General features: G+C 49.6%; 11 protein-coding genes across 11 annotated transcripts; 5 read left to right on the top strand and 6 right to left on the bottom strand.

Annotated features, from left to right (window-relative positions):
• Positions 1-637: 637 nt before the first annotated feature.
• On the top strand, positions 638-2080 carry N7503_004340 (putative alpha-1,6-mannosyltransferase subunit; the record flags this gene model as incomplete). The annotated part of the gene is made up of 2 exons (XM_057063887.1): positions 638-1061; positions 1131-2080. The coding sequence occupies 2 exons, from the start codon at positions 638-640 to the stop codon at positions 2078-2080; spliced, it is 1374 nt and encodes a 457-aa protein (XP_056921630.1).
• A 583-nt stretch (positions 2081-2663) lies between these two features.
• N7503_004339 (putative NADH-ubiquinone oxidoreductase 12 kda subunit) lies at positions 2664-3131 on the top strand (the record flags this gene model as incomplete). The annotated part of the gene is made up of 2 exons (XM_057063886.1): positions 2664-2889; positions 3049-3131. The coding sequence occupies 2 exons, from the start codon at positions 2664-2666 to the stop codon at positions 3129-3131; spliced, it is 309 nt and encodes a 102-aa protein (XP_056921629.1).
• Positions 3132-3527: 396 nt separating this feature from the next.
• N7503_004338 (pH-signaling protein PalC) lies at positions 3528-5231 on the bottom strand (the record flags this gene model as incomplete). The annotated part of the gene is made up of 2 exons (XM_057063885.1): positions 3528-3797; positions 3867-5231. The coding sequence occupies 2 exons, from the start codon at positions 5229-5231 to the stop codon at positions 3528-3530; spliced, it is 1635 nt and encodes a 544-aa protein (XP_056921628.1).
• Positions 5232-5890: 659 nt separating this feature from the next.
• N7503_004337 (putative MFS multidrug transporter) lies at positions 5891-7557 on the bottom strand (the record flags this gene model as incomplete). Its single annotated transcript, XM_057063884.1, has 4 exons — positions 5891-6023; positions 6076-6752; positions 6800-7294; positions 7351-7557. The coding sequence occupies 4 exons, from the start codon at positions 7555-7557 to the stop codon at positions 5891-5893; spliced, it is 1512 nt and encodes a 503-aa protein (XP_056921627.1).
• Positions 7558-9187: 1630 nt separating this feature from the next.
• N7503_004336 (Bromodomain associated domain protein) lies at positions 9188-9875 on the bottom strand (the record flags this gene model as incomplete). Its single annotated transcript, XM_057063883.1, has 1 exon — positions 9188-9875. The coding sequence occupies exon 1, from the start codon at positions 9830-9832 to the stop codon at positions 9188-9190; it is 645 nt and encodes a 214-aa protein (XP_056921626.1). The 5' UTR covers positions 9833-9875.
• Positions 9876-10156: 281 nt separating this feature from the next.
• Positions 10157-11551, top strand: N7503_004335 (transcription initiation factor TFIID subunit 7 family protein; the record flags this gene model as incomplete). The annotated part of the gene is made up of 1 exon (XM_057063882.1): positions 10157-11551. One exon carries the CDS (start codon positions 10157-10159, stop codon positions 11549-11551), a length of 1395 nt encoding a protein of 464 aa, XP_056921625.1.
• Positions 11552-11629: 78 nt separating this feature from the next.
• N7503_004334 (uncharacterized protein) lies at positions 11630-12238 on the bottom strand (the record flags this gene model as incomplete). Its single annotated transcript, XM_057063881.1, has 1 exon — positions 11630-12238. One exon carries the CDS (start codon positions 12236-12238, stop codon positions 11630-11632), a length of 609 nt encoding a protein of 202 aa, XP_056921624.1.
• Positions 12239-12710: 472 nt separating this feature from the next.
• N7503_004333 (enoyl-CoA hydratase/isomerase family protein) lies at positions 12711-13570 on the top strand (the record flags this gene model as incomplete). Its single annotated transcript, XM_057063880.1, has 2 exons — positions 12711-13021; positions 13069-13570. The coding sequence occupies 2 exons, from the start codon at positions 12711-12713 to the stop codon at positions 13568-13570; spliced, it is 813 nt and encodes a 270-aa protein (XP_056921623.1).
• Positions 13571-14983: 1413 nt separating this feature from the next.
• Positions 14984-15390, top strand: N7503_004332 (uncharacterized protein; the record flags this gene model as incomplete). Its single annotated transcript, XM_057063879.1, has 2 exons — positions 14984-15059; positions 15119-15390. 2 exons carry the CDS (start codon positions 14984-14986, stop codon positions 15388-15390), a joined length of 348 nt encoding a protein of 115 aa, XP_056921622.1.
• Positions 15391-15546: 156 nt separating this feature from the next.
• Positions 15547-16365, bottom strand: N7503_004331 (uncharacterized protein; the record flags this gene model as incomplete). The annotated part of the gene is made up of 1 exon (XM_057063878.1): positions 15547-16365. One exon carries the CDS (start codon positions 16363-16365, stop codon positions 15547-15549), a length of 819 nt encoding a protein of 272 aa, XP_056921621.1.
• A 995-nt stretch (positions 16366-17360) lies between these two features.
• N7503_004330 (putative short chain oxidoreductase/dehydrogenase) lies at positions 17361-18303 on the bottom strand (the record flags this gene model as incomplete). The annotated part of the gene is made up of 2 exons (XM_057063877.1): positions 17361-17743; positions 17829-18303. The coding sequence occupies 2 exons, from the start codon at positions 18301-18303 to the stop codon at positions 17361-17363; spliced, it is 858 nt and encodes a 285-aa protein (XP_056921620.1).
• Between the last annotated feature and the right edge of the window lie 4436 nt (positions 18304-22739).

The following is a 22739-nucleotide window of genomic DNA, read 5'->3' as shown; positions in this document are numbered from 1 at the left end:
CATTGGGTGTGAGTCTGAGGTAGCACATGCCATGTGGGGACAATCCTATTGTCCGCATGCGGTGAAATCCATGACTAGTAATTTGAGTCAATCGAAGGCGTGTATTGTAGTTTTCCATGCATAAGAGTCGATCTCCCGGGGCTCGGTATGCGCACGGTACATTATTTCAAGCCTCATTTAAAGTACATGAACGCGCAATCTATCTGGAACTGCGATAGAATTAGACGAAATTGCATTCACTTTTCCAATAACCACACCAATACCTTGGAATTCAGTAAAAGATTGAAACCAGAATCTGGACAATTGTAATTGCAATTGTTCCTGGTGCCTGTTAGTAATCTCTACCGCTTGCGGCTTTCTCATCAAGTCGAATCGCGATTCTCGATTCATCTTCCAACGTGGTGGAGACTTGGTCTGTGCTGTTACTCTATGGATCCATGCACCTTCAATCTTAATCTTAATCCGTCTAATCTCTCTCCGTTTATGTATCTCCTTCTTCCCGGGCATCGGTCATTCTGACCTCACTCTGCCACCTCCCTAGGCAGTTACCACCACCTCATTTTCGAACGCGCGACTGCCTACACCACGCTGTCTGCTCTCCGTCCAACACTCTCCTCCCAACCGCCGATCACATCCCATGTCGCTATCGCGATCACCCTCTCCCCGCCTGGGCGGAGGGTGGTCCAGCCCGGGTTTAACGCCCGGTAGCGGGACCGCGACTCCGAACCCACGCGGCCTCTCACCCTCCTCCCTCGCGCCAGGCGGGATATCCTGGGCCGCGGCGAAAGCGAAAAGCGACGAGGTGCGCGGCTACCCGTCTTTCTCAACGCGCAACAGCGGGTTCTTCTCCAGACAGAGACATAAGATCTCGGCTAGCTTTAGGGGCCAGTCTGGTGCTGGTGGGTATGTGGATAAGGATGCCTATGGACGCGCGCAGTGGCGTCCTAGTGGCGGTGGGCGTGGGTCGTTGGCTGCCCTTGGAATGTTGATGCGACGTGGACGGGTCCGCGTTTTGGCGGGGATTCTGCTGCTTGTTATGGGATACCTGTTTCTTTGGTCAAGTGAGTGACATCTATCTGCTCTGGCTTGACTTTTGCGAGGTAATGGGTGTATGCTAATCTGCTCTCTAGCGCTGGTTCAATTATACCGCCGGTCACCCCTAGGAGGAGGCCGTAAGATCGTGATCATCCTCGGCGCCAATGTCGATGGCGGTGTTACGGACATCAAGAGAGCGCGCGAATGGGCCATCGAGCGCAACAGTATCTGGAATAAAGAGGAATACGCAAAGCGATGGGGATATGAGCTGGAGGTTGCTAATATGCTGGCTAAGAAGCGGTATTCTCATGAGTGGCGCGAGGGCTGGGAGAAAGGTGATGTGATCCGTGAAGCCTTGCACAAATACCCCGATGCGGAGTGGTTCTGGTGGCTCGATCTGAACACCTGGGTGATGGAGTATGGGACCTCATTACAGAGCCATGTCTTCAATAACCTGGAATCACTGGTCTACCGCGACATCAACGAATACAATCCCCTCAACATCACACACCCACTTCCGGAGTTCTACTTGGATGAGATAGGTCGTTCCCGGGAAGGCGACGGAGACACTCGCTCGATCAATGTGCTTCTTACTCAGGACTGCGGCGGGTTCAACCTGGGCTCTTTCATGGTCCGACGGTCCCTGTGGACGGACCGTCTCTTGGATGCGTTATGGGATCCCGTCATGTACGAGCAGATGCACATGGAATGGGAACACAAAGAACAAAATGCTTTGGAGTACATTTACCAAAGCCAAGCGTGGATTCGCAGCAGTGTTGGGTTTCTACCCCAACGCACTATCAATGCTTTCCCTCAGGGTGCTTGCGGTGATAAAAACAATCCTGCTGTCCACTACCAGGAGGAAGACCACGACCTCCTGGTCAACATGGCTGGCTGCATGTTCGGTCGCGACTGTTGGGCCGAGATCTACAAATATCGTGAAATCACCGAGCGACTCAATAGGACACCATGGGAAATTTTGAAAGATACCCTCAGTGGAGCATTCAAGCGAGATTCTGAGGAGGATGACGAGCCAGAACAATAACCTGTGTCCCGGTGGTTATGTGGGCAATTTCCTTTTGCTTTTTAACTCCTATGATGTGCTATCATGTTTCCACGCCTTGCACGCACTTTCAATCGCCAGCATTGTATGATACGAATTTAAAGATTGGCTGGTTTTTGTACAACGGAGTTATTGCATTATTGTGGCTAGCAACTGGTGTTCGATGGTTGGAGTTAGGTGCATGAAAATATGATTTTAGCCTCATTAGGCTCTTCTATACCATTCATTACATCACAGATATCCTTTTAGCTCCTAATCGACGTATATACCAGCTTCAAATAAAGAGTGAGACTGAAAACATCCAAGCTATGCGATCACGTGATATTGGTGAAAACTGCACTAGTTGTCGTCTCGCTCTCCCCAGCTTCCTCCCCACCGCCTTGATATCACCCAATCACAGCCCTCCTAATCCAACCTCCAGAGACATCGGATTCGACGGCATCAACCTCGCGCAACCTCCAAAATCCCCACACCAGACCGTCACCCCCCAATCCCTTCTCGAACCCCGGGACTCTCCAAGCTTTCCCTCTACCATAATACTCGGTCACCAACCAAACCGCCCACAATGCCCACTCCCGAGTCCGCCGCCTTCCTCGCGAAAAAGCCCACCGTTGCCCCAACCTACGAGGGTGTCGACTTCGAGGACAATGTCGCTGTGCACAATGCCCGTGATGCTATTATTCGTGAGCAGTGGGTGCGCTCTATGATGTCGCGACTAGTTGGTGAGGAGCTGGGCAAGTGCTATGCGCGTGAAGGTGTGAACCATTTGGAGAAGTGTGGTGTCTTGAGAGGTAAGATCTTCTTTCTTGTGCTCGGTCTTCTTCTGTGGTGTACCTGGGGTGGAACCTTGTTATATTAGATGGGACAAGGGATTTAATTATGGCCCAATTGAACTGGAAAACATGGGTGGAGACTGTTGAGGTTGGCAGAACATTGCTAACTGCTAGCAGAAAAATACTTCGAGCTCCTCGGTGAGCGCAAGATCAAGGGTTACCTCTTCCAGGAGAAGAATGCTCTTGGCGAGAAGGCTTAAACGGGCAATTTCTTGATTGGTCTGCGTATGCTGGTTATGACGATGGGTCCGGTCTGTCGGGGATGCTACCGTGGAGCCATGACTCCCCTTTCCACCACGGGTGTGGACCCTCGGAGATGCTTGATCTGCTTATCCGTTGAAGCAATTGCATGATGAGCTGGTTTGAGAGTTCTGCTGTTCCAAAGTTTGGGAATGGCTGGAGATTTCTGAGGGAGTGATGTGCTCTCTCTTGTACTGTACATATACAATATCATTCCAAGGATGTCTGGTCAATTTATTTTTGTTTAAAACCATTTACATTATGCTTGTTCTTCCGTGAAAACATTTAGAGATTGGCTTGAGTTGCATCCTTTTTTTATACTGGAATGACTTATCAGGCGAGGACCCTGGCTATCGTCAATAATACACTGTTGACACTGTTTCGCTGCGATCCGGAAATCCGCCCGGCGGCGCACGTGTCTCAGGTGAGTTATCCTCCTCGTCACTGTCATCAGGATCGTTCGCGAAGGATAGATCCTCGTGCTCATTGGGTGGAGCCCGCATGTGCATCAGCTGGTCTTCATCTAATGAAGGAGGGTTATATGGTGCAGGCGGTGTGTGTATGTCTCGACCAGACGGCAGGTTAGATAATAAGGGTGCAGACGGCGGAATGGCTTGAGTGTTGATCTGAAATAAGTTAGAATAAATTAATTAGAATTGTTGATAGGTCAGTCATAAATGACTCGTTTAACTCACTGTATCATTCATGCGCACCCATTTCGTCTCCAGCATCGTGATCACTCGACCCTCCTCGTCACGACCAGCATCGTCTCCCGGTTGTAGAAGACCTTTGTCGCTACGGCCACCGCCAGCATCTTTGCCAATCTTCTTCTCTTCCCGGCGCTCAGTCCACTCACGCTTGAGGCGGGAAAATCCACTCTTGGACGGAGTTGACAGACCAGGATCATCCGATCCAGTAGATGATCCCGCGCCTCCACGCAGCCCAAGAGGTGTCCGCGCAGCTCGAAGCCATGCAATGCCCTCACCACATTTCCCAGCAAGTTCAGCATCAATTCCAAAAAACCGGCAAGCACGCGCACGAGCAACTCGGCCCAAAACAGCAGCATACCGCGTGATTTCATCATCAAGACGACCACTTTTGCCTGATCCAACAGTTCCAAGTCCAGCCGCAGCCTGCTCCGCGTACTCTGCAGCGCGCACACACAAACGCGCAAATAATAAAGCCCGCACCTTCGGAATATCGGGTGCTTTCACCATCCATTCCCGGTCATTTGGATTGCGCGCTTGGATACAGGCCGCAACATACGCGTCATCTTTTAACACGGCTAAAAGCGTAGCTTCCGCAAGCGCGAGGGAAGCTAGAGCCGACTGCGTCGTTGTATCCACATCCGACACAGATGCAGGCACTGACGCCGCCACGGAAAGAGAAGGCGAGGAAGCTAGAAGCCCGTGTACCGAGCTAGCTTGTAGTAGATGCCGCGTTGCAGTCTGCACGGCCGCAGTGCGTTGCTCGGCGCTTTGGGCAACGGGCGCATATACTGATTGGATGACGCTCGCCCGCGCAAGTCGGCTTAGCACGTAGCCGAGAGTTGTGAGCACGAATGCGATTTCAAAGTTGATTCCTAGGCCTGTAGCACGGCCCCCGCGAGCTCGGAATCCTTTCCCGCTTGATGAGTTACCAGCTGAAGAGCTGAGGTTTAAAGCACTGGTGTTTGATAATGTGGGCTTCCAGGCAGATTCGATCTCCGCGCGCAGTGTTATCTCGATCTCTTCACCGGCGCGAGGCTGGTTCTCCGCTGACGGATTATTATAGCTTCCATATTGGCTGCCGATGGTATCATCAAGTTTGATAGATTGACCACGTAGGCCGTGTGAGATTGCGAACAGATAAGGGAGGTAGTTGTTTAGTGCGGAGAGAACGGTTGGGAGGTGGGCGTCTTGTCGGGCGCCGCGGGGTAGGCGCTTGTGGGCCTTTAAAGCGAGACGGAGAGCATGACGGGCAGTGGATGCTGATTGGGGAAGAGAAGGGTGTGTTGAGGAGGAGATGAAGGATTGGAATGAGAGAGGCGAAGTGGTTGGGAGGCTGAAGGCGTAGACCATGGTGATGCGGGGGTTTTAATTGGGGAGTTGGAGATGGCAGCTCTGGAGGCGGAATTGATGTCACTTGCGGCTGGTCTTGGCGATCAACATGACGATCTATATATCGGGAGTATCAATTACCTATGTAAGTACGTCTTTCAAGCATCTTCATTTGTAATGTATATTTGGATTCATTGTTTCACAAGGCAGTATGAACACACGACCCAAAGACTATATAGCATGAACACCCAGTCACACTTGGTTAAACTAGGTCAGTCTCAATGCTGAATATTAGCCTCCTAGGACATTGGACAAGGGTGCTAGAAGCACATGAAATAGCATAGCTCAGGTAGTTTCTTTTTGAGTGCGATTCTGGGTATCTCCAGAGTCGCCTACATAGTATACGAGAGATTCCACACTTGATATCCTTGAATATCGGCTACAAGTTTGAAGCATCTGCGTCAGCAGATTTTAGAGCAATTAGAAGCATGGGCTTTGGTAACCGGTCTACTGTGGAAGTTACTCTCAGTAAAAGCGGCGAAACCCCGAGTCAAAGAACATTCTGTAGTAGCTAATCTATGGAGTAAGAATTGCCCAGGCAAATATTCTCACGCAGCTAGAAACACTTGCTCTGAGTCAGACGTCGGGATTCAAGATAAGAATTGTGGTATATTGAATGTTCAGTCACGGCTGTACCATTTCTCGCCTTTCCACTGCAAAAATGCAGTAGGAATGAAGCTGGCACCCATAATCAACGCGGCGACCACACCCGAACTCTTCGCGATACCAACACTGTCAAACAAATCGGTGAACCTAAGATCGATAGTTAGCCCGGATTCAAGAAAATCTAGATAGATATACATACCAGAAGGGTCCGATGAATCCCCATGTTGAGCGAACAAAGTTGATGAACACACCAACACTGCCGGCGTCTTGGGGATACGTATCAACAGCGTAGGTAGTCAGAACAGTAGTGACAACCTGGTTGCCGAAGGCCGCAATTCCCGTGCCAACAATCGGCGTCACCGTCCACTGGCCTTCTGTCGCTTGTTCAGTGCATACCAAGAAGACAACCATCCCAGCAATAGTCAACAGGAACCCAATATAGCTCAGCCAGAGTCGAAATTCCGGGGCAGGCTTGCGGCCAATGCGTCGGGCACGAGCGTTCATCCACATATCGGACATGACACCGCCCAGTTGTTCACCAAGAAGAGAGCCAATAATCAAACCCAGGAATTGAAGGCCAAGTTGTTGGGCATTTAGCTCAAACTTGGATTGCAGAAGCTGGGGGACTTCGACAGAGCCCATGACAGAGGAAAAAAGGAAGACCATGGAGTATGCGACCGCAGCGAGGAGAACAGGAATGTTGGTGAAGAGGGAGAGGGGGTGGAAGAATTCGGACAGCTTCAATGGGGTGGGATCAATTCGGCGGAGCGATGTGTACTCGCGCTTGAACACAGATGATTTACTTTGGATATCGTCGCCGATATAACGGGTTTCAGGTCCAAAGAAGAGGTATAGGATGAATTGAACACCATTGGTCTGGTTCGTGTTAGTATTTCCACATGAACGGAGACGAAGGTACTTACGATGGCCAGAATCCAGTAGATCCAGCGGTAACCAACACGCTGAGTAACGAATCCAAAGATAAAGGGCCCAATTGGGACACCCAGCGTCACCATCACTGTCCAAATACCCATGTATCGCGCTCTTTCATGGCGGAAGAATGTCTCCGTAACTACACCACTACCAATAGCCATGGCAGGGGAGATGAAAAAGGCTACCAAGGCACGACAGGCCGCCATTGAGGCATAATCTGGGCTCTTTGCACAGCCGATATTGCATACACAACTCAGGATCAATGACAAGAGGAAGACAGGGCGCCGTCCAAACCGGCTAGATAGCGGCTTCCAGAACAACGGAGCACCACCAAGGATGGCAATCTGCAACGAGGTGAGATAGCTGACTCGCTGTATGGAAACGCCCAAATCAAGGGCAATATTTTCGTAGGCACAGATAATGGCAGCGGCTGTGAACGTGCCCATGCACGCGTGGAACGCGACCAGACTCAGATTGGTCACTTTCTACTAGCCTGTTAATCTCTGGTGATAATACTCTCTGCTCATGGGATTTCGCATACCTTCCACCCTGGCCAGTTGTAAGGATCAGCTGGATCCATGCTGGGAATTGGATCAAGATCGAGCGTGCCATGGCGCTCAATCAAGTACGATTTGTGGGATTCGGACAAGACGCTCGATGGATCATTGATGGTGCCCTCGGCCTTTTCATCGACATAAGAGCTCACCTTGTCGAGTGACTCGTCCGGGTTTTCGCCTAAGGTCGCCATAGTGAATATGGATGGAGAAAGAAAGAAGAATGAAAGGTGAAACAGGGTCCCGATCTAAGCACATAGGGGGTTCAAAGCCCCGCGGGTCTAGAAGGCTCGTGTCGGTCATCTCTACTCCGGGTCATGGGGTTCGGACAAAATAGCAAAACGTGGAGTACTGGGGGAGGGGAATCTGGGGCAAATGGAGTCATGGTGGAGTCGATATTTGATAGAACTTCCCAAGTTCGACGTATTGTGGAGGTGCTCCGGTAGTTGTACTATCTATCAATGCCGGCAAATTCTGTGTTGACCGGGCTGATCTGGCCGACTGGTACACGGGAGGAGTGGACCGCGAGAGACTTGGGGGAGTTCTGCGTTAAAAGGACCCAGTCGATCGGCAATGGCTAGGCCGAGATCAACGCCAGGCCGAAATGCCTCGCTTCATTTCTTTCAACTGCCGATGCGCAATTCCGTGCGCAATTCCGAGGTTTGTGATTGGGTGAAGGGCCGTCGTGGAAAGGCGTTCGGCGTTGGTTGTCGCGAGGAAATTCGCCGGTTCCAAGGTTGATATTAGACTTTAGGCTTTCAGGGCTTAATTTTAATACGAACACTGGAAATGAAGCCGACTTTTGAGCCCCGGAAATCATGACCGAGTACAGGTGTACCCAAAATCCGAGAACCCGTTGGAATCTTCCACCCCGGACTGTCAAACGGAGCGGGGATTTCCGGGGAAAGTGGACTTTTATCCACTGCCATGTTGCGCATTTCCGGTCTAACTAGTATAGTCTGCTACCCCAGCGGTTCTATAACCTTCTAAATCTATCACGCATTTTTGATGTTTACTGAGGATGAACGTTAGCGATTTATATTGGATGGATTCGATTTTTGATCTCCAGGATACCTGAATACATCTGACACAAGTACACATGGCATCCTAGGCACCAAGGCTCGCAATGCACTAGACCCACATTATGACATCCTATCGGTACGCAATTGAATAGATTGGATTATAAACATTCGAGCAAAGGTAGGGTTCTAGAGTTCATTGAATTAACGCACCGAAGTGAGCGGTGTATAGAGAACAAAGGCTATGACATTGACCTTCCAAGGTGGTTTGGATGGTGGCGATATACTTCACGCCCAGCTACAAGCACTAATGCCATTAACAGGATTGGACGAATGGGATGTTGGTCTCATAGCTATGTGTTGAACCCATCCGGCCTCGGGAAGTAAATGCCACGTGCCTGTACAATATGCAGGACCCGCTGATTGAGAGAGTTTTGACCAAAGCGTTCCAATCATCGTAGCTCTTATTCAACGGCCACCTCTTTCACACAAAGCTCTGTGGCTCCTGCCCCTTGGAGCCAGTTTTGGTGGTCCAAAAAGTTGTGAATAGATACACTTCATTGGACGGCATGAAAAGATCTGGGTCGAGTCTTCCGTTTTGCCTGCTGATCGTTCCCGCAGCTTGTCTGGTGCGAAGGAGCTGGGTCGGATTTCCTGCATCTGGCATTTAATGACCAGAAAATGTATCTTGAAATCCCGAATCAGGGTGTGGGTGACTGGCTGATTGGTAGCTCGCAGGCAATAAGGGTGGTGATTATAATGTTAGAGGATCAATCGATCCACTAGAATGTTATACTCCGAATCTTCACACATCCATCGCGCCGTCTGACATGTTGCTAGGCGCACTGCTGACGCCAGAGCTGTTGCTATCCGGGGTAGTGGGTGCACGCGATCGCACTTGTTGCCCCCATTCGCGGATGCTCGGGACACCACCCTCGATGATGACCGGGTGTTCCTCGGCGCTCTTTCCAAGCACCGTACCTGCATATCGGGACTCCTCTCCTGTCTTGCTGTGTTTCTTCTTCAAGGCTGTCAGGTAATCCTCCTTCTCAATTGAATCAGGGTCCACCATATCGCCTTCACTCGGAACAAAGCCTGCGACACGTCGAATCTCACGGTGAGATGGACCGGTGATCCACCCGATCAAAGATTCAAGACCGCGCATGTCCTCTTCATCCTGCCAGTCTTCTTCCCATTCCCGTAGCTGAGGGCGAAGCGCGCCTGCATCCTGAAGAGCTTGGTAAACATCTTCGAGGACTGGGGAGGGATCTTCGGGGTGGGCATTGGCGGCGTGTGCAGCGGTGGAAGATGCGAGAATCATGATATAACGCGCGGTAAGATCTGACAGTGAGTCGATAGCAGATGGCTTAGTAGAATGGAAGCCTTGAGCTCGAAGGATCTGGATGATGGGAGGGCGGAGGAGAGCGTTGTGAAGGTTGTGGCCGGACATGGTGATCAAAGCAGGCCAGGTATTGAAAGGAAACCGAACAAGGAAACGATGATTAGATCAATAGATTGTCGCTCATAAATGGCGGTGCAGGTAAGCGGGAATGGAGTGTAGTTAGTGGGAGAAGTGAATGAAGATGGGTGTTGTCCTGGCTTAAAGAAACGCGGATCGAAGGCGGAGAATTCACTGGGCCGCGACTTTATCGATCCACCTCCTTCCTATCATCCTACGCGATCTACTATCCACCCTCACCTCCTCCGCCTTTTTGTTTTCCTATTAAACAAGCCGCCGTTTTGATCGCCGATAATACCTCCATCGATTGGCATCATGTCTGATGCTCCGCGACCAACGCTCAAGATCAAGTTTGGGAAGAAGCCGGCACCCGAACCTCCGGCCGACCCTGCGCCAACACCAGCTGAACCTTCTCAGCCAAAGATCACTCTGAAGATTGGATCTAAGCCTAAACTACCGCCCCAGGGGGCTGAAGAAAAGCCGAAAAAGAAGAAGACTACAAAGAAAAGACCTGCCGATAATGCTAGCCAGCCCGAACCCGTTGCGGAGCAAGGTCCCAAACGCCTGAAATTGAATCCCTCCAAGAAGCCGGGTCTACAAGCCATTCGCCTGAAGAACCAACGAGTGGTTGCTCATCGACCAGTTGGTGTGGGATATGACTCGGAGGCATCTGATACGGAAGCCGATCCAGCTATCGAAGAACAGTTCATCCTACGAATGTTACCAGGGGAGGACTGTGAATATCTCCGCCAGGCCATCAACGAAAGACGATTCGATAAGTCAGAATTCTCATTCAAACCGTTAAACCGTGAAGGGCGACGCGCGGTTTTAAAAGTTCGTGATCAAATGTATGCTGCGTCTTTGGTTGACCTTCCCTGCATTGTCGAGGGCATGAAAAGTTGGGATCGTCGGGGTTGGTACAAATCCGCGGATATTTGCCAAATGCTGCTAGTGCTTGGAGCAGTATCTAGCGATCAAGAAGCGCTGGACTTTCCTCTTCCCGATGAGATCGAGCATCCGGATGACAAAACCCTACAATACCCCCACGGTCTAGCACCGCCATTAAGGTGGGTTCGCAAACGACGCTTCCGTGATCGTGTGAGCTCGCGCACAATCGAACAAGTGGAGAAAGCTGTGGAAGATCTGGTCGCACAGGATGAGACATCAGTATTCCCACCACGATTTGAGTTAGTGGATAGCACATCTTTGAACCGAGCCGAAGGATACGTGCAAGACGAAGAATACGAGGAGTACTATGACGAAGACCAGGATGCTGAAGGCGAGGCAGATGACGACATGATGGGCGACTTCGATGACGACCTTGTCGCCGAGATGGAGGCGGCCTTGGCTGCAGACGACAATGAAGCGTCTGCCATGCCCACGGATGCCGAACAGGCTGAAACACCCTCAGCCAACACAGCTGCGGCGACCGGTGGTGGACCGGGTGGCAGAGAATCATCTGTTGACGATAGTGACGACTCAGATGAGGACGACCTGGACGACGAGCAGCTAGAACAACAGCGACAGCTTCAGCAATCGCGTGAAGAGATTGCCGAACTAGAAGACCTGATTCGCACCGAGACCCGACAATGGGAGAGCCTGATGAACCCAATTCTACGAAACAAGATGAGCCGACGTATCACGGAGCTGAAGAAGGACTTGCAACTGAAAAAGGTGTCGGCTGGACTTGGGGACGACACCGATATATAATTGTACACAACACGTTTCGAGCTGGATCGAATATATTTCATTTCAAATCATGATACCAAAATTTCCTTTCCCGATGTCTCATTCAGTAGTTACTACTCGGTCTCCACTCGCCTCTTTAACTGCCCCAGCCACGTCCAGATGTTCATTCTGATTCAGCTTGCGTTGCCGAGCGGCCTCTCTATCGGCGACATCATGCTCTGGTGGATTCTCTCCAACTTTCTCTCCGAGCATCCGATCATGCACTGCCCGTTTTTCACCCATGTGAGCAGCAAGATCCCTTTGCTCTCCAAATCCTGGATGTCCAGGCCCACCAGCGCTCCCAACAGGTCCGGCGTGTGCGCCAGCCTGGGCACGTCGCATCCCCATACCCTTGCGCTTGACTGAATCCGCAATATAGCCTTCTGCGGGTTGCTCCTCTACCCCATACTCTAGATCGACATCCGGGGAGTTTTGCATTCTGTCTTGTTCCAGTGTGTGTTGCTCAGTCAGGCGTGTGCGTGCTTCATCGCTTGACGGTTTCGAATCTGCGCCCCTTGTGATTGCAATGGGGGCATCGCCATGGTGCCGTGTAGCAGCTTCTGGGGCTCTTTGCTCTTGTGGACTATGTGACACTGGGTTTGAAGCTTGGGCGTAGGCGGCTTGCTTAGGTGGTTGAGCGGGTTGATGGGGGTGATTGCGAGTCTCCATTTTCGTTGGAGATATTTGAACGATGGCGCTAAGGCAAAGGATATATGAGTCTGTATTTTTCTAGGTAATCACCGTGATTTATGATGTTTGGAAAATAGCAATAAAATCGGTTTCTTGCGAAGGAATATCTATGATGGAATACATCTGACATCAAAATGACGTCAGGTCTATCGGTCTTGGACATGAGTAAATACTGATATTAGTTCATATCATTGGTTCCTTTCTATGCTTCAATGCTATGATCTGCACATTGATCTGGAAAGTCTCAGCACCATAGGTATTTTCCATGAAATATCACAATTACATTTCACTTCAAGACGGTATATGGATTATGTCATCTACTGGCATGTGATGCCGCGGAGCTTCTGATTACAATTCAGTCCCGGACCGACGATGAGCTCTGAACCGATCCAGTTTATAAAGTAGCTTTTCCCAAATTTTGAAGCTCCAAGTTCTATCCGCCATTTTCATAATGACCGCGTTATTTACAGTTCCTATCACCTCAACTGGTGGCTCCATCGTCTGCACCAATCCCTCGCAAGACCAACAGAATGTCTACCTATTGACGTTTACCTCGCCAAAGGATAGTCGGCTGACTCCCACATTCATCGATGCTCTCATACTGGCGCTTGATATCATCGAGCATCGCTATCCAAAAGGTGTAGTGGTTACCACAAGTGGTATCGCCAAGTTCTATAGCAATGGACTTGACCTGGAGCTTGCCATGAGCACAGAGGGGTTCGTCGAGAAATGGTTATGGCGTCTGTTCCGACGATTCTTAACGTATGTCCTTTTCTTCTACCGCAAGGGCTCCAGCTAAGGCTTCTTAGATACCCCATGCCAACGGTGTGTCTACTGAACGGACACGCATTTGCAGGTGGCTTCATGCTGGCCATGTACCACGATTATCGTATTCAAAATCCTGACAAGGGATACTTATGTGTTAACGAGTTGGAGTTTGGCGTGCCGCTTCAGACACCTATGATGTCGATCTTCCGCGAAAAGCTGACCCCGACTACGTTCCGGAACGTGGTGCTGGAAGCCCGTCGCTTTGGCGGAAAAGACTCCCTTCAGGCTGGCATTGTGGATGGGTTGGGCTCATTGAATGATGTTCTCGAGCTTATTCGCGATCGCAAACTTCTTAATAAGGCTGCGACTGGTATCTATGGTACCATGAAGGAGGAAATGTACTCGCGGGTCTTGAATGGTCTTGATGATCATGTTGGGAATCTGGCATGGCGGGACAAGGTGGAGCAGAAGAAGGATGATGTGCAGAAGAGAGGTCTGCATGATGTTCAAGAATGGGAGAAGAAGAGCAAGGCGAAGCTTTGAGCTGGGTGGTTGACTTCTCGAAGTTCTTTTGCCTTTCTTTTCTGTCTCGGTTTTGGTGTCTGGACTGAGCCTAGAACCCAGTGCTTGTTGTATCATTGTATCATGCATGTACATATCAAGAGCAGGTCATTTTTTCTGCAAACATTCAAAATTAATTCCCTTATTCTATCATTCGAACATCTAGATTCTTCAATCTTTTGTTCAAATCGGAGCAGCTACTGGGAGTCTAGCTTTCCGCTGGACACCAAGGCATTCATGTCCTCCATGCTTACCCTATAACCACATAAACACCAAAGAAAACGCCCTACGAAAAGGCATTCCAGAAGGGTTGGCTCGCAAGGGAACTCACACATTCAAAGGCACAAAAGCTTACAGTCTGATTTCAAAGTAGGGCTTAACGTAAGCTGAAACCGCTTTTGGATGATGTTCTAGTGTAGATACTAACAAATGGTTGTTGGCAGTGCCCGATGATGCCGGTGGGAGTTGGAACTTGTTGAAAGAACCAGCTGAAAGCAGAATGACACTCCTATTATACGTTCTCTGAGCGCTTGACCACTTTCAATGTGGCCTACTGCTGATTGCTTCGAATGCACTTCATAGCTGATGATTATCAATATGCCTCATTGCTCCTGCTGGCTTGAATAGCTGGCTGGCGTGTGTAGGGGGCGTATGAGGGAACGACCTGCGATATCCAGCGCGTAAATGAATGAATATAGTGATATGGAAGGAAAAAGCTAAGCTGTTTGTGATATGTTACAGATTGTGGGTTTCATTTCAAATATGAATCATAATCTACTGAGAGAGATTGAATAACTACCATGCAATGAGAAGGAAAACAGCGGAAATCTCAGATTTCTAACATATCCAACAACTCTCATCTCGCATTGTCTTAGCCCACACTCCTCCACGCGGCCCTGTCACATTACAAGGGTGTAAGTAGCATTCTCATTTGACGCGTTGGGGTCTGGCCTAGTCAATCTATAAACGCAAAAAGCAACATAAGCCTCAATGTAGTCCAACTTCGAAGTTCTCTCATAAAATTGTCTCATAAAATTGTAATCTTGGCGACGAGACGATGATATGACTGGCTCAGACCCTGGTGGACTCCGAACCTTGGAATCTAGTCAAGACATGTTCGCCGAGATTCTAAGCTGGGTTCAGCTTGAGCGGTCTACCTAGGTAAACAGACGCCGTTTATGACCATCATCAAAATATATAATGGGGAATATATCCCCCGAATATCAAGTTTTCTGATCTACACCCGTGGACCATTCGCAATCCTCTCGATCTTCGATTTTCATCTCATTCTCTTAATCTATTCTAGGATATACCTGGTAGGTAGTGCTCTGGCCCGAGGTCTTTCATAGCATAATCCTTTTGACTGACCGTATTGGTAGGTCTACTACGTCCAAGATGCGTTTCAACTATCTTTTTGCCCTCCTTGCCTTGGGAAGTGTTGCTATTGCGGCCCCTGTTGCTGCCGAGGCTGGTGCGTGTTTTCCGATATACCGACATTTACACTACACATATCTAACAACAAGGATACAGAGTCTGCTGTTGCTCAAGGCGGCATTGGCTCTGGGAGCGGAGTTGGAGTTGGCTACGGCGAAGGTTCTGGGGGCGGCGGCGGCGGCGGTGCCGGTGCTGGCAGTGGTAGCGGCGTTGGCGCTGGCGGTGGTGAAGGAAGCGGTTCTGGCTTCGGTGCTGGTGGTGGCATCGGTGCTGGTGGTGGCGTCGGTATTGGAATTGGTGAAGGCAGTGGCAGTGGAGGTGGCAGTGGTAGTGGCTTTGGATTCGGAGCCGGAAAGGGAAGTGGTTAGGTGCAACCGATCGCATTATCTACAAGGGTATATTGATGTGGGAGATCATATTCAATGTCAATGAAATTTCGAGGGAACCTCTATTTGCTTTCTCATAATAAAATGCATCACGTCGTAAGGTAAAGCAGCGCTGTCATAGAAACCTCTTGAGGGTCATCACTTTTTGGTCTTGTTGGACCGGCCTGGCCGTGCAGGCGTATCTAACTGGTCGACCAGCGGTCGATATGGTGAGGCTAATATGTGTTCTGGTGCAGGTTCTCGTCGTGGCTCGCCAGGGTCTGGTCGGCGTAGTTGTTCTTCGTGCATGCGATCAAGTGGTTCTCCAGTCACCTGGTACTTGGCCCAGTTGATTGGGGGCATCCGCACTACATTCTGCGGTTGTGGTATACGGGCGAATGCCGACGGACTGTCGCCCTGTGTTTGTTTCGGGATTCCTTCGTTATCCTCATCTATGTCCATCTCATTCTCGTCGGAAAACTGAATGACAGCCCCGCGATCTTCGGTGCGCAAACGGCCAGCCGCCAACTCGCGCGCAAAGCCTTCTGGGTCGGCGGCAGCAGCCTCCTTCATGCGATCTAATGCTTTGATGTCGCGTAGGCTCTGCTGCTTCTGCAACTGCAATATAGATATGGCTGAGCGCAGTGCGATCGCATCTGGGTTCTCACTCTCCGAAATCGGGACTGGAGGCGGCTCCGGTTTGAAGACGGGTGGATTTGCTGGAGGTGGCGGTGGTCGATATATTTGTTGTGCAGCATGACTGGTAGGTGAAGGCGACAAAGGCGGTGGTACAATTGTTGCGTTCTGCGCGGCGACCGGTTCAAGTTGGGCGAACACTGGCGTTACTGGAGAATAGGTCGGGCGGGGTGGAGGTGGCTGATCTGGTTGATTTTCTGGTATCGCGTCCTCCTTCCATGTTTTTTCGCGATGAGGCTTCATCGTCGGTGAATAACGCGCCGAAACCTCAGTGGTAGACATCAGGTTTGCCCTGGGGCAAAGGGTGGAATGAGAGAATCGGGATAGAATGCGAAGGCTGGAGGACGTTCCAGTGGTTTCTGGGCCCGCGGGAAGTGACGACACCGGGCTGGCGCCTGGAACGAGCGAACTGATTCAACAATGATCACCTGAACACTCAAGTTGAATTGAGATTGTTCCTGATAGAAAATTTTACTTGATCATGAACCGCTGGATTCAAGATCGTGTCGATCGGAGTGAAGTGAGGGTCGTGAAGTCCCAGCGAATGAGACAATACGGCACTGTTCTCGATCCAACAACCTTGGAAGGGAAATAAAACGACTGCCAACTTGTCACTCAATACTGAACTTCAATACTGAACTGACCCAGGGTCGGTTCTGGTGAACAATTATTCCAAGAAGATTCAATTCAGTTGCGCAGCCGTTGTTCTTCTGTCCAGCAGAAGTCTGGGTGCGCCAGTACCCGGTCATGTACAGGGGAGGGGTTGCAGGGGGAAGGACATTTGATCCTCAACCTCGTTCAGATACTGCAAGAGGCTGGGAGTCTTCGGATATCGACGGGATATTCTAATCCAGAAAAAGCGCTGACACTGACAACTTGACAAGTGATGTTGTAGAAAGCAATTGACCCTCCAGTTGACACGACCTCACCGCCTAGTATATTTATTGAAAGACAATTGATGATTACAAAAACTTTCACTACGCAAGCTCCCAATACGATGCACAAGTCAAACCAGACAGAGACGTGGGTTTCCCTCTATTCCAAAAAGGGCAAGCTGATTGATGTTATCGCGACGCTTAGACTGGAGAGCCGCATGTGTTTAAATCAGCATGTTGCACAACGATTTCGGAATTTTGTGGATATCATATGCTAATTTACATTAAATTGCTGTTTGTTTCAAGGCTCAGTCAGAATATCTGGCTTCGTTTCCTATTTTCTAATAAATGATCAAGGTGCATCTCCAGCCCAACCTACCCATCAGGCCATCGGGCACCCATCTATTCATAGCTAGTCGAGTGCGCAATCTCCTTGACCTGCACTAAATTCTCCTGCATAGTTTCGATCTTCGCCTGGAACCGTTTATAGCAGTCTGGACCAAGCGGTAATCGAAGCAAGCTCCCCTTGCCAGCACCCATACCTATACCTGATACAACTTCCACAATCCTCTGGGCCGCTTTCAAAGGGTCCCCTGGCTGATTTCCATCGGCCGATCGAAACATATGAAGAACATCCTCCAATGGCGTGCCAGCATAGTCCTTGTTCATTCCGGCAGCTGGCTCAACGAAGGCAGACAAGAACTGGGTGCGGAAGGCACCTGGCTCGACGATGAGGACACGGATGCCGAATGGTACTAGCTCTTTTGAAAGGCTTTCCGACATGCCTGTATATTTTGACTGGTTAACGACTTACTCAAGATTCTCCGTGGACATATATCCTTCTCATCTTGGCGCAAAAATGTCACTCACCTTCCAGAGCAAACTTGGTCCCGGCATACATTGCGCACGTAGGCAGTCCATCCAACCCAGCAGAGCTGCTGATATTTACAACCGTCCCTGATCTTTTCGTCCTCATAAATGGCAGAGCCCCTTTTAGTACACGGACAGGGCCATAAACATTCGTGCTGAATTGTGTAGAAATCTCTGTTTCGCTCATATCTTCAATACTGCCTAGCAGCGAGTATCCGGCATTATTGACAACTACATCAATTGTTCCGCCGGCCTGGTTTATCGCGTCGATCACTTTCGTTGTTGTCTCACTCTCTGTCACATCGAGATGGATCCATGTGCCGCCGAGCTGTTCGATCTGAGGGTTTTGTGCTGCTGCCTTTTTTGGATTGCGAGCTGTGGCGATTACTTTGTGACCGGCTTTGAGGGCGATTTCGGCGATTGTGGTCCCAAGGCCGGATGAAGCACCGGTTACAAGCCAGGTCTTTGGTGCCATATTGAGGTGTTTCCCAGATCTATGTGGTTTTTGGTGTTGGATATTTCGGTAAACTCTGAGATGTCTGCACGACCGTTACAATCTGGTACAAACCGTGTAGAAGAAGGATGGAATGGACTGCAGCGGGCTTGTATATGTGCTTTCAAAGAGAAGCCCGGGTTTTACCGGCGATTAGACTTATTCTGATAGCTGGTATGATCACAAATCAAACCCGGAGCTACCGGGGTTAAGTACGAAAGCTCCGTTCTACTGGACATTTAAAATCCCAAGGTTCTTCCCGAGGTCATAATAGGCTTGTGATAGGCCTCAAAAGCTAACGGCCGCGAGATGAATTAGAACAAAAACAAAAAATCGTGACTGAAACCCTCAAGGTTGATATATATTTACTAGCAATTGAAGGGAGAGTATCTCAAACTTGGAACTTTACCTGAGCAGATGTCAGTTGAAGGATACCATGAAAGCACCACTCCTCAACAGATATTCACCTGGGGCCTGCAATTCCTTGGGCGGGGTGATACTATGTACTTTCAGCATTTGATTACATATATGTACCCAGCGTCTGCATATCGACAAAAATATAGATTGGCTCCGGTACCAATCCATTAACCATCACACATATATATATTTGCTTTGTTCTCTAAGATCGCGACAAATGGAGCTGTACACAGTTATTGGTTTAGCCGCGGTCCACTCCAGCTGGCGATCAACTACAAGATACTCCGTAAACCCCGGTAAGCAAACATTACAACCGCTAAACACAAATTCAAGGGGCAAATCAAATACTTAAGATGCCGGGATGAAATTAAGCCCCCGCACAGACAAGATCAGATACTCATGGGGAACTCGTCACCACCATAAGCACTTGAGCTTATTCGGGTACATAATCACCATCTTGCATTTGGCCCCAATCGCCAAGACAATGCCCCCGCCGAACTCCATTAGGCCCACCAATTCAAGAAACGTGATGTAATAAAACCAGGGCATTTGACAAAGATAGCGGTCAAGCGTGAAGATGTCACATCTACTTCGGAAAAATTCTCATTCACGAATAGCATACACCGTCTCACAGATGACGATTTTCAAGGTTCTAGAGCGAGAGCCCCTAACATGACGAAATCGCCCTGGAAACACGAAACAAGTCGCTCCACGCCAGCGCTAAGTCAGTGGTTCTTGATGTTCCTAGATGTTTTATAATTATCCAGGTTTTGAATTATCGGTGATCGAATTCCTTGTGGCTGTAGTCAAAACCTAGTAAAACCGTTTTCAAGATAGCGTGAATAATGGGGCCGTGGGGGTTTAGGTACCCGCGCTGATTGAAACAGCCACATGGCCGAGGTCATTGTATACCAATATCCATAGGCGGTTGGATGGTTACAGGTGGGTAAATGTACGTCTCGCAGCGGTATGGGATACAAACCAATTATTGAGTCTCGATTCAGTCTCCCTTGTACGGCGTCATGACGGCGCTGTAACCAGAGCTTGGTACACATGGGTTACCCGACAGACGGGTCAAGACATGACCAGTGAGGGTAGCCATGGAATTTGGGGCGCGTTCCCCGTGGTATCTCAAACATGTTTCTCCCGGGGTCGACGTTGTGAAAGGGTTGTTGGGTCCATGGGCGTCGGGACACAGGATGCCCACACGCGAGCGAAAAGCAGGGGCAAACACTTGCGAGTTGAAATGGGCCTATGAAATGACGGATGTTGCTAACAAGGGGGGAAGAGTACGGTAAAGATATGAGAAACAGAGACAAAAGGGAGAGAATTGATCATACTGCAATAGCCGTACAATAGCATGGAATGATCTGCCAATCCACTTGCAAGATCCACCGGTCCCCCAGCTTCGGGGAGGAAGGCCCGGGGCGATGATCGACGGGTGCACAGGGGGGGGAGTCTGTGCTGTGCTGTGCTTCCCCTAGGGAACATCACAGGACAAATGACTGATGAAGTCATTTGCTGTGAATCATTGGGTATTTTTACTGTGGTACTCGCGTGTCATGACCAAGCTATTGGGAAAGCGCAAGGAAGGGCCACGATATCTCCCCGTGGGCACATTGGAATGAGGGCGTGGTCCGTGGCAAACAGTACCGGGTCCGTGGCCCACACTATTTGACATTGTTAACTCTATCGGCGCCAGGTGGATGTTATCCCTTGAGGCTGAATTTTCCGTGAAGGAGGGAGCTTTGACCTGATCAAAATGAGAGGAGCTTTAGCTGTACAGTAGAGTAGAGTCGTATTGGGAATTCCGGGGACTGTTCATATAAGCTCTGATGGGTTGGGGTCCCCGGAATGGAAGACTGCTACCGTGTCAAGGGAAAAATCAAAGATGTGAGTATGTACTGCAGTGATGATCAGTGGCGATCAATTAGAAACATTCTGCAAGGCGACCGTGCCATGTGGTTGATGTCTCGAATTGGTTATGATGGGCGTGCTGGATCCTACTCACGGCGCGGTAGTCTGATTGGGGGAAATTATTGGCAAGCTGAAACGGCGGAGTAGCCATGCAGCGCGAACCGTGGCGGTGTTGACCCGCTTCAGCTTCAATTAATTATAGAATTTAGAATATCTTGCTGCCTACACAACGCGTCCATGAATTTTCGATTTCACTCTTTACGTGTATGTACCATACTGTAACTTGCGACGATTCAATCAATAGATAGTTAGGATCTAGATTGTTTATAGAAACCAAACTACAGGGCGAAGAAAGCCGAGATCAGATTGATACATCCATCAGGATCCGATGCTAGCCAGCCACCAAATCACTCTGTTCCAAAATAACCGGGGCAAAGAATGCTGTTTTTCTTTCAAGTACTCTGGTGGCTTATGCCCGTGATGTTGGGATTTCGGGGCTTCAAAATAGCTCGACGCTACACCCAGAGTAGACTCGCGTGGATCGGTAGCTCGGGCAGCAAGCCCTAGGTGTACACTCTTGATTACTATTACGACCGGGAAAGAAAGAGCAATAAAATCTAGTCCTTGTGCCAAGAAAACGGTGCGGTCGCACAGACTCGAGGAGGGCTCCGAGCAAGGCAAGGTTGTCTGGGCCCGAAGTGTATATACGAAAAGAATAGACAGGTAGAAATAGGCGCGCGCGGGTCTGGGCTTTGCAACGGCCTGTGAACTGGACGACTGCGCGTAGCCCTCGCAACGGAAGTGGGATTCGGGCGGCAGCGGGTGCTTGCAGAACCGGTCCAGTCGCCGTTTTGATCAAGTCAAGCTTCTGAACCCCAAACACGCGGCTCGGACTGGGGCTTGGTGTGACCTAGTTCTGCGCGGTGTCGGCAAGGCAAAGGATAGAAAAGGACAGGTGACGATACCAATAACTATATGTACAAAGTACGTAAATTGCTTTTCTACAGTTAACTAGTCCCTCTGCAGAACACTAGCGTAGTAAACATTGCCATGTGTGGAACAGAGCGTGGCGTGGGTTGGACAGGTCGTATTGAATACTTGTTGGGCAGCGAGGATTGCTGATGTTGCGCGGTATTTGTGACAAACCCCATGTCGAACATAAAAGCCATGTGTTCAACGTTTGGGGCTTAGCGTGGCATGCGGTTTGACACTTTTGTTTTGGTTTTGGTTTTCAGACCCTTGGTAAGGGGGATTACTCAAACTTTGTATAGATCGACTGCAAGGAGAGAACACCCTTGTAGTCCTGTCTTTGGACCTTTGCCACGTGAAAAAGGGCAAAAAGAATATTGGAAAAAAAAAAGAAAAACAAAAATTCAAATGAAAAGGAAAAAAAAAAAGATATGAACAAATCGAGACTCGGACAGAATTTGGGTGTACACTCCATAAGGAGAAGAAATGGAACTTCCCAGGCTGATTTTTTGGATGTATACAACGGAACAGAAAGACGCTCCACAAAGCGGGTGGTACAGAAAGTCAACCACGTTGTGACGTGAAGACTAAGGTCATGATGTAAGAGAATACCGAACTCCCTCCCCCCAAAAGTTAGCTTCCAAATAAAAGTTCCTCCTTGCCTTGGAAGTCCCAAGGGATTTGAAGTCGACATATTTGGGGATTAGAGAATGTAGAATGAAAATCACATTTCCTCAGCCATGCGAAGGACGGATCCACTTCCCGGTAGGCTTCTGATCCATCCCTTTACTGTCGTGACAGTACGGGTGACTACCTCAATACTGGTTAGATTGGGAACTTTCGGTATTGGTAATTTTGGGGGCAATGTAACTCTAGGAGAATCTGGTCTCCTTGCCTTCCTTTGCCCCAGGGTCAGCCTCGTGGCACACAGGTGGAGAAGTGTTGCGCGCAGTAGCGGCCTTGGCGCATGGTAACGACAATACATTCCGTGTAGAGTTCCTACAGATCGGCTACTCCACTCGTTTTTAGCCGGGCTGTAGAGTCCGGGCCAAATCCTTGTGCCACGTTCCCTAAGCTTGATGCTCCCTTGCTCCGTATTACAGTAAGATTTGATT

This window comes from Penicillium pulvis (assembly GCF_028828015.1).
Source record: "Penicillium pulvis strain IBT 33274 chromosome Unknown contig_23_segment0_segment0, whole genome shotgun sequence".
Taxonomy (NCBI): domain Eukaryota; kingdom Fungi; phylum Ascomycota; class Eurotiomycetes; order Eurotiales; family Aspergillaceae; genus Penicillium; species Penicillium pulvis.
Note: the sequence above shows the minus strand (reverse complement) of the source record. Positions and strands in the feature narration are given on the sequence as shown.